Below are 10,076 nucleotides of genomic sequence, written 5' to 3'. Positions count from 1 at the left end.
ACCCTTCATGACCATCGAAGAAAACATCAAATGCTACTTACAATGCAGTTTATTCATTATAATTTGTAAGTGGTATCTGATGTAGTCGAGATACAGTTGCTTATACACAAAGTTCCTCCAGCTACAGAACCCTTATCCCCATTTGAAGCCCAAAGAGTATCGGTAGCCCATAAATACTTGTACAGCTGGTCTGGTGTATGACTCCAACTGAACTGCACATTCACAGTTTATAATCGAGTGTCCAGGCCAGACTCATAACTATAGCCATCAGTCCTGTTGTCCTGTGCTCTGGGCCTCTAGACCTTGAGTGAAAGCAGTGGAAGCGTAACTATGGGCCACAGCCAGATGTAGAGGTTAAGGCAGTGCCCTGCGCTGGAGGTGGTGGCTATCTGAGTCAGTGTGGCATTGGCTGTGTGAGTCTGAGGGGTGCTGGCTATGGGAGTCTGAGGGGTGGTGGTGGCAGAGGAGAGGTCTCTAATAGAAGCAGAGCAGACACCAGCATTGCCCACATTGTCAACCATGACCAGTTCCACCACCTCTGAACAGCAGGAGGCGCTGTAGGACGCGAAGGTGATGCCTGCGCCAGAGGAGCTGGTGCTGAGGGTGCCATTGCCCTGCTGGAGTGTTACAAGAACAATGCCTGTCCCATTGCCATCAGTCAGGCTGGCAGAGAGCTGCCACGTAGCCTGGCTGCAGTCTTGTGGACAGTTGGCAGTGAGGTCCACTTGGCACACAGGACGGGTGAAGTCAGTCACCTGTGGAAAAGAAACCAAAGGCCTGGCTCAGTTTGACATTAAATGACTGGTAGTCAAGTGGGCCTACCTAAAGAAACCTTAAAGTTACCTTAGTGGCAACAGCAAAGCTAATGACAATATAGTTGGAGTCGACAGCTCCAGGAGCTTCTGCCTCGATGGTCAGCGTGACGTCGGTGCCTGAAGGGGTGTCTGACGGAGCTGTGAGAGTCACTGTGCCCTCAGCACGGCCTCCAGCCTCCAGAGTCACACTGCTGGGGAAAGACACGCTGAAGCCGCGGTCGTTCCTCACTCGGATGGTATAGCTACCTGCTGTGGTATTGGTTTCCACTGTGAAGGGCACAGTAATGGCCGCTCCAGGTTCCAAAGTGCCGTTTAATGAGGCCTGGGATGAGGAGGCATCATAAGAAAACAGCTTTAGTGTCGTCAGTTGTCATGGCTCTGCCAGTATCTTCTCCAACCTAAATGCATTTTGATTGCCTCATCTATAAAATATGATATTAATAAAATATGAGTAAACATTGATAGAAACGGACATATAAAGTATCTAGAGCCTCGGGATTACCATGCATCTGGGGTAAGTCAAAAAATGGGAAAGAAAAGATAATCTTGAGGTCAAATGTTCCACATTGAAATTGCCTAATAATACAACATCTCAAACATGACACATGCAAAAGATTCTGACTTTAAGGAGGAATTAGAAGTTAAAACACTGTTAGCTCACCGTCACAGCCACCCTGGAGGCCCTGAGCTGTGTGGAGGACTGCCGTAGGAAGAGGATGGGGGAGGACCGGGAGGCCCCGCTGGTTTCCCCCCTCAGATGGATGATGAAGTTTCCCACTGGCGGTTCGTCGACTGTTACCAGGAACGCCCCACCTCCCAATGCCTCCACGGTTCCATTTACAGCCCCAGATCCAGAGACAGGCACCAGAGCCACCTCAGTCACCCTAAAGGAACCACTTCCTGTTACTGACATCAAGAGGGTAGCGCTCTTACCTGTTTTGGAAAGACAATTGATTATTCAGTGGTCATAAACACAATAAAACAAATTTTCCAAAAGATGAAATCAAGGTGGTGCTTCTTTCTGTCCCCTACATCCAAATATCAGTCATGTACAGATTGAGCTGATGTACTCCTGCAGCAGCACCTTATTTACATGCACTAGTGCTGAAGTGCCCTTGAGCAAGGCACCTAGCCCCGATCACTGCTCCCTGGGCGCCGCCAAAGGCAGCTCACTGCTCCGGGTTAGTGTGTAACTGCACTTTACTGTGTGTGTGTCACTACCCTGGATGGGTTAAATGCAGAGGTGGATTTCAGAGTGTGTGTGTGTCTACACCACCTCTGCCATAGAGTCACTTTCACTTCACTATTGGAGTGCTGTGAACATACCAACGGATGGACGACTCTGTTTTAGGCTAAAATCTCCATGTGCTCCGCTAAAGGCCTCCACAAAGTTGAACAAGAAGTTGATGGAACTTTGACCTGCACAGAAACACAAACAGAGGCACACACAGTGTGAAGTTTCATGTAGGTAATCGCTATGTTCCATCATATTTCTCTGCACAAAATGTTGGGATCTGCTCACCTGTGACTTTGACAGTAAATGTTGCTGTGGAGTTGATGGTGATTTCCCACAGTCCTGTGCGATTGTGGGTATTGACTTGCATACGCTGTAGGTTTCCCACCCTCTGAATCGTACCCAGAGGTCCCTCTGACACCTCATGGCTCTGTGACTCGCCTGAAATGGTAAAAATATGAATTGAAGGAAAAAGAGACATACTTTGTCAAAACATTGAACAATGCAAGTAACATATAAAATATCTGTCTAAATATCTAATATTTACACAGACATGGGTGATGGACCCCCGACCCCCCCCCCCCCCCCTTCCAACCTGTGGGACTGTTAAGAGTAAACGCAGGTGAGGACCCTGTGATGTAGAGCGTCACATTGGACACCAACTCGTCCAGCAGGAAGGAGAGGTTCTCAGCCCCCACCGGGGTCCTCCCTGCCTGGAGCAGGGTCACCTGAGGGGGGCAGAATGACATTTTATTAACAGCACAGCACAGAAAGCCAAGCTAACCAGTCTTTAAAACACAAAATTATCAATGTGAAAAGCTATCGGGTACCAGATTAAAAAATCTGTAAGCAAAAGAAAAAGCAGTCTTTAAAACACAAAATTATCCCTCCATCCCTAATCAATGTGGAAACCTATCGGGTACCAGATTAAAAAATCTAAAAGCAAAAAAAAAGCAGTCTTGAAAACTTTTAAAGCAGTCTTTAAAACACAAAATTATCCCTCCATCCCTAATCAATGAGCAAACCTATCGGGTATCAGATTAAAAAATCTAAAAGCAAAAAAAAAGCAGTCTTGAAAACTTTTAAAGCAGTCTTGAAAACTTTTAAAGCAGTCTTTAAAACACAAAATTATCCCTCCATCCCTAATCAATGAGGAAACCTATCGGGTACCAGATTAAAAAATCTAAAAGCAAAAAAAAGCAGTCTTGAAAACTTTTAAAGCAGTCTTTAAAACACAAAATTACCCCCCCATCCCTAATCAATGTGGAAAGCTATCGGGTGCCAGATTAAAAAATCTGTAAGCAAAAAAAAAAGCAGTCTTTAAAACACAAAATTATCCCTCCATCCCTAATCAATGTGGAAAGCTATCGGGTACCAGATTAAAAAATCTGTAAGCAAAAAAAAAAGCAGTCTTTAAAACACAAAATTATCCCTCCATCCCTAATCAATGAGGAAACCTATCGGGTACCAGATTAAAAAATCTAAAAGCAAAAAAAAGCAGTCTTGAAAACTTTTAAAGCAGTCTTTAAAACACAAAATTACCCCCCCATCCCTAATCAATGTGGAAAGCTATCGGGTACCAGATTAAAAAATCTGTAAGCAAAAAAAAAAGCAGTCTTTAAAACACAAAATTATCCCTCCATCCCTAATCAATGAGGAAACCTATCGGGTACCAGATTAAAAAATCTAAAAGCAAAAAAAAAGCAGTCTTGAAAACTTTTAAAGCAGTCTTTAAAACACAAAATCATCCCCCCCATCCCTTATCAATGTGGAAACCTATCGGGTACCAGATTAAAAAATCTAAAAGCAAAAAAAAAGCAGTCTTGAAAACTTTTAAAGCAGTCTTTAAAACACAAAATTATCCCCCCCATCCCTAATCAATGAGGAAACCTATCGGGTACCAGATTAAAAAAATCTAAAAGCAAAAAAAAAGCAGTCTTGAAAACTTTTAAAGCAGTCTTGAAAACTTTTAAAGCAGTCTTTAAAACACAAAATTATCCTTCCATCCCTAATCAATGAGGAAACCTATCGGGTACCAGATTAAAAAATCTAAAAGCAAAAAAAAGCAGTCTTGAAAACTTTTAAAGCAGTCTTTAAAACACAAAATTACCCCCCCATCCCTAATCAATGTGGAAAGCTATCGGGTACCAGATTAAAAAATCTGTAAGCAAAAAAAAAAGCAGTCTTTAAAACACAAAATGATCCCTCCATCCCTAATCAATGTGGAAACCTATCGGGTACCAGAGCAGGGGTTGAGGAGTCCTCTATAATCACAGTGGCCTGAGGCAGAGAGGACTTGGACACCTCGATGGCCTGGCCCCCTGAAGCCTGTGCTAGGTCCCGGTAGAGCTGAGCATCTGCCTCAGCTAAGCGATTTGACGGAGGGCTCCCAGAGCCCTGACGGCGACGTGCTGAGCGGGAAGAGTCAGTTAGCATGAAGGTGACCTATATGGGACAAGATATGTGCTTTTAAAGAGCATACAAAAACATGAGACATATAACACACAAAGAGTATCTGCACAGTTCTGAACAGAATATGGGACATATTACACACAAAAAGTATCTACACAGTTCTGAACAGAATATGTAAACACTACCAAGATATGCAGTCTCAGATTAACAAGCAACACCTAGTTTGCAAACGTTTTGAATACAATAAAAAAGCATATACAGCTAGTTGACATAAAAACAGACAAAAAGCCTACAGACAAGAACACAGACAGTGACACAGCGACACCTTGCTTTTTGGTTGATCCCACCAAATTCACCTTTGACTTGGTGCTCTCAGTCAGTGCAGTCACAGTGCTCTTCAGCTCCGCATCTTTGGCAGGAGCGTCGGTGAAGACAAAGATGTCAGAGGAAGCGGGAGCTGCAGTGAGCGCCAGCTGGTCATATGACGACAACGGAACCCTACCGTTTACTCATGCTTAAGCATACAATCATTCCTGACAACTGTCAAAACTGGAGACAAATTTTCTTAATTCATGATAGCTAACGTGATCTTTACATAATATAAATTTAACTAAATGTGAACACATAAAACCACTGTTAAAACACTCAGTCTTAGAGGGTAATCAATGATGTGGATTGAGTCACTAGATAATGATATTAATTGATTTAAGGGAAGGTTACAGTTTTAGCTCATACATACATACCAGTAGTCCTGATAAGCTCATTTCAGGAATATCCCCTCCACCCGAGGCACTGAGCTTGTTGATGTACTGCTTGAAAATATCTGCATCAGTTGTCCTGATCAGTGGCCCGAAGTCTGTACAATCACAAGCAGAGACACCAGCAGTCAATGAACATGTGTAACGACAAGATCTGTGCATTTTTTATACACTTCATTTTTTATATACTTCATTTTTTATGTACTTCATTTTTTATAAACTTAATTTCTGAGTTCTTTATTGTGTTTTGTTTATTTATTTTGTCTGTTTTGTTTTATTATAGTTTGTTTATTTATTGTTCTTCTGTATTTTGTAGCTTCAGTCAGGGCATTGCTGCAAAAGAGCCCTGTGCTCAGTCAATTCTCCCTGAATAAACAATGATAATGAAAATGAATGATTTCACTGCTGAGGTCATCCATCCTCTCTAATGTTAGATGAGAGTGCGCCCCCTGCTGGCCTGACCTGGGTCATTGAATGGGACCAGGATGTACTCTGAGGGCTCCTCCTGGGTGCCACGTTTGAGATCGATGATGGAGAATGAGACCCGCTTTGCCTCGGCGATGTCGTCAGACATGCTGCCTGTGGTATCAACCACGAAACAAAGCACGGATGACTGTGACACTCCCACTAATCTGATGGACAAAAGACAGAGAGGAGGTGAGAGAGAGAGGTTGGTTTTTAATGCACAAACAGCTGTTATCCTGTATGAATGTTTTGACTTCCGGCAAAGTGGTAAAATACAGACAAGTTTTCAATCATTCTATCAGTCAGCCTCAGTGGTGTAGTCCACAGGTATACACAGGTATACGGAGTATACCCACTTATTTTTCAGTCAGCATTGCGTATACCCACTTCTCAAAACAGGGCGTTTATCCTGTGGTGTATGGGCTGCTCCAAAAAAAGTTAAAGAGTATACCCACTTCTTCAGGGACCACCACCACACCACTGGCCAGCCTGTATTACCGCAGGAAGTCTTTGTCCCCGGTGGTCAGTCTGATGTCCTCCAGGAGCTCCATGGTGGCGTTGATGGCCACCTGTGCTGCTCGCAGGTGCAGGTGCCCATGGCTCGCTGTGGTGTCATCCTTGTTAATCCCACCGACTGGATCCTGATAACTGGTCCGGTCAAAAGAACCACCATGGCTGCACTTTCCTGCAGTGAGTTGGGCACACATTAATGCTATATGTTGATGTCTCTGATGGGCTATGAGCATCAGTAGAGCATTCATGAACAAATGAGCAGGAAAGAAAAAAAACAATGAAATCAGTTGTGCCATTGGCTCAGGGCTGATGTGTAACCCTTTAGAACTACATTTCCCAGAGTTCTGCAGTGATTGTTATAGGAGGGAGTCTAAAGCACTGATATGTGTCTTTGGGAATATATGTGAACATGGCAACCTGGTGGCTTGACTGGGGATAAGAGGCTGAAGTATCCTGATGTGAGTTTCTTCTCCTGTAGGATATCAGGTAGGAGGTTATCACTGCAGTTTCCTCCTGTACAGTTTCTGCAGGTGGCTCTATCAGTACCTGGGGAAAAGAAATATTGCGCAGTGTGTTTGAGCATAGATGAGAGAAAGAGAGTGGGTGTAAGGAACAGTTTTGTGTAATGTTTATCTAAGAACAATGCCTGACAGGTAATGCAAAAAAAGATTGAGTGAGTGACATGAGAAGGTGGTGACACAAGTGATGTGAGAAGCTAAGAGAAAATGTGTTGTTTCAAGAGTACCTCAGGTGGCTTTGAATGCATTAGCCGTCAAATATACCATCCACACACACCATGACCCACACATCCACACCCACACCCCCCCCCCCCCCCCCCCCCCCACACACACACACACACACACACACCTGCCAGATTATCCAAAGGCGTGTCTGCCCTGATCAAAGTGGAGAATGGTACTGTGTTTCCTATCTCTATCCAGTTACTGTGGCTGTAGAAGTCCTGTGCAAAAAAGAGATGTTGATTGTCATTAGTGTTAATGTTAAAGTGAGAAGGTGTCCCATCTGTCTATTGCAGACCAACGGAAGGAGCTGAAAGAGGCTCTGTCCATCTGTTTACATGGCAACATTAGTGTGTGGGAAGAGTGAGCTTTTACTGTCAGCAGTGCTGACTGACAGGACAAGCCATGGGTGTGCCTGCTGAACGTCAACACTCAAGGTATGTTCTATTGACCAACACTTGCTTCCTATGAAGAAGGGGTGTTTGGTGAACTAAAATTTGTATTTGTATGTAATCCCTAAGTAGGTGTAGCCTAGGCAAATGTACATATAACGTCATACATTGAGTCCAATATGTGTGCCTTTCTGTATAATGTATTTGAATTTGTGAACATCCCTATTATGCAGATGACAACCTTACAAATGGAGCAAGTCTAAGAATTGACTATGCACTTCCAATGACTCTGACAGGAGCTTTAGCCTGCACACCACACAATTCGTAAATGTACTACAAAAGAAGTCAGTACCTAGAGTTAAAGAGTGAAACCAAACTGTCTTGCTGTTTAGTTCATGATTTTCAAAATGTCTCCAAACAACACATCATGAAGCTAGGAGAATCCAGGGCATAACAACTGAAACTCTCCAACAACCAACCACTCTGTGTGACAACAGCTCTACCTCATCCACAGCAACCGCTCAAGAACACACACACTTATTAAGAACACACGCTTTCACCTGCAGTGTGTGACAGGCAGCACCCAAGCTGATTCTGGCAGAGATGAAGCTCCCGTGCTTCACGGCAGCCTTGACGGCAGCGGCACCCTGGGCCACCACGTCTCGCCCTTCAGCGAATGTCTCGTCATCGAAGTGGTGCGGAGCGCTCAGAGCCTGAAGAACGTCCACAGCCGCATTGCTGAGGTACGTATGAGTCACCGCTGACTGGAAGGCCAGGGCCGACAAGAGGGAGGACCCCCCTGGGGAGCAAGCCCGCAGCAGGGCGTACGCGGTCAGATTATCATCAATCTGAGAGACGGGGTTGATAAGGGAGAGCAGTGAAGAACAAAGCAAGATTAATAAATGACTAGAGATCATAAGAACATAGTTAGAATAAAATCTGTATGGCTCATGCAGTCTCTCTAAGCTTCATGAAATGTAACACTACAGAAGCCTCCTACACTGTCTCAATAACTTGTCAAACTAGATTTTCACCAAAGGCTACAAGGTCTTCCATGCTTCATCACACTGATATGACTCAGTGATACTGGTTTGCCACTTTAATATATTTTGTTTTTGAATGTCCCCTATTTTTTAGTTTTTAAATCAGTGTATATTACAGTGATAGCCGTGTAGATCTGTGAATTTAGACTGAACTTCCAGCGCATCCCTCACTCTATCTCTCTCTAAGGGGTGTGTCAGATGAGTTCCCGGTCTCTTACAGGCAAGGTGAAGTCCTGGCCTTGGGCTGCGGCCATCGCACGGCACACTTGGCCAGTCTTGCGGTAGATGGCCCTCTGGGTGATGTCACGGTGTGTGAGAGAGTCACCCCCAGGAGAGAGCAGCGGCTTGAAGGTTTGGGTGAGCGGGCAGAAGAACAGCGTCAGCCAGAGCAGAGATGCGTGGGCCGTCACTGAAGAGAACATGATGACGGAGCTCGGATCCACAAAGAGTTCCTGGGCAGAGAAAAGGATTGACCTTTCTTTTAATGATTGCCATTTCCTCTTGTTCTCTCTCTCTCACACACACACACTTCCCCACTCCACCTCATTCACCCTTTCCAACACACAAAACTTTACCATGGAAACATTTTTTTGTATTCTTATACTACTTGATGTTCTGTATTCTTTATAAATACTCATTTGACTAAAGATTGCTGCTTCAGACACAACAACAGTGACAGCAAAGATCAACTCTCTCAAATTCAAATCCACTGAGATAAAATACAAAGGAACCAAGCTAACAAGCAACTGGTACTACAGGCCATTTGCTGGCATTTGATTCGCTGGTTACTGATAAAGGCAATGAGGCAAACTCAAAACAGCTGTGGCTGTTAGATAAATGGAGACTTGTAAAGCTCATACTATAGAAGATTGAATAGAGTTGTTTGTCTGTCTAGGAGCACGTATTGCCATGCTATCAGCAAAGGTGGTTTCAGGTCAATTTTTCTAGTTCAGCTGACATTAGAACATTTGAAATGTTTCTGTTTTTCTCTCAGGGAGTGCTGGCTATGCTATTTAAACAAAGCTCATGTTCTGAGGTAAGGGGTTTCACCCAAGGCCCAAATGAAAGGATTCAGGTAAGGTTTGTTTAGTACATGTTTGATCAGTACCACATCAAAGATTGGTTAGAAATGTGAATCACTTGCTATCACACTTGCAATATGACACAATTCAAATTATACTTTTTTATATATATATATATATATATATATATATATATATATATAACACATACAATTGTATGTTTCTGTAAATCAATCAACAAGTTAAACAAAAAAAATCAGATTATTAGAATAATTTTTCTACCTTGTGCTGGGTGAGGACCGGTCTAAGTGCTCGGGACGGGAGCTTTTCACCTGCTCAGGTGAGTCCCTGGTATTTATGCTGGCATCCACTCCTCCCTCACTAACTGACTCACTGTCACACAACTCCCCAACGACACAGACGAGTGTGAAGGAAATTTTCACCAGCCTTGTTTCACCAGCCATGTTTCACCAGCCATGTTTCACCATGTTTAATCAGCAAAGCAAAGCGTGTTTGTGTGGTGTGTTCACGACTACACACCATGATGTGAGATTTCACGGGAATGGTATCTTAAGATGCTCTTATCTAAAACAACAATAAAATGCACAATCCCTCTCTGCTTAAGACAAAGCTGTTCTGAGAAATTAACAACTCTCATTAAGACTCATCAAATTCCTTTATC

The 10,076-nt window shown here is 43.6% G+C and overlaps 1 protein-coding gene across 1 annotated transcript; it reads right to left on the bottom strand.

Annotated features, from left to right (window-relative positions):
• Window positions 1-296: 296 nt before the first annotated feature.
• Window positions 297-8,794, bottom strand: LOC308381432 (von Willebrand factor A domain-containing protein 7-like; the record flags this gene model as incomplete). Its single annotated transcript, XM_080858998.1, has 15 exons — window positions 297-755; window positions 844-1,137; window positions 1,477-1,748; window positions 2,142-2,234; window positions 2,338-2,490; window positions 2,645-2,777; window positions 4,291-4,494; window positions 4,818-4,934; window positions 5,205-5,317; window positions 5,682-5,851; window positions 6,183-6,369; window positions 6,615-6,743; window positions 7,065-7,158; window positions 7,890-8,177; window positions 8,591-8,794. 15 exons carry the CDS (start codon window positions 8,792-8,794, stop codon window positions 297-299), a joined length of 2,910 nt encoding a protein of 969 aa, XP_080715124.1.
• Window positions 8,795-10,076: the final 1,282 nt, after the last annotated feature.

This window comes from Sprattus sprattus (assembly GCF_963457725.1).
Source record: "Sprattus sprattus genome assembly, chromosome: 20".
Classification (NCBI taxonomy): domain Eukaryota; kingdom Metazoa; phylum Chordata; class Actinopteri; order Clupeiformes; family Clupeidae; genus Sprattus; species Sprattus sprattus.
Note: the sequence above shows the minus strand (reverse complement) of the source record. Positions and strands in the feature narration are given on the sequence as shown.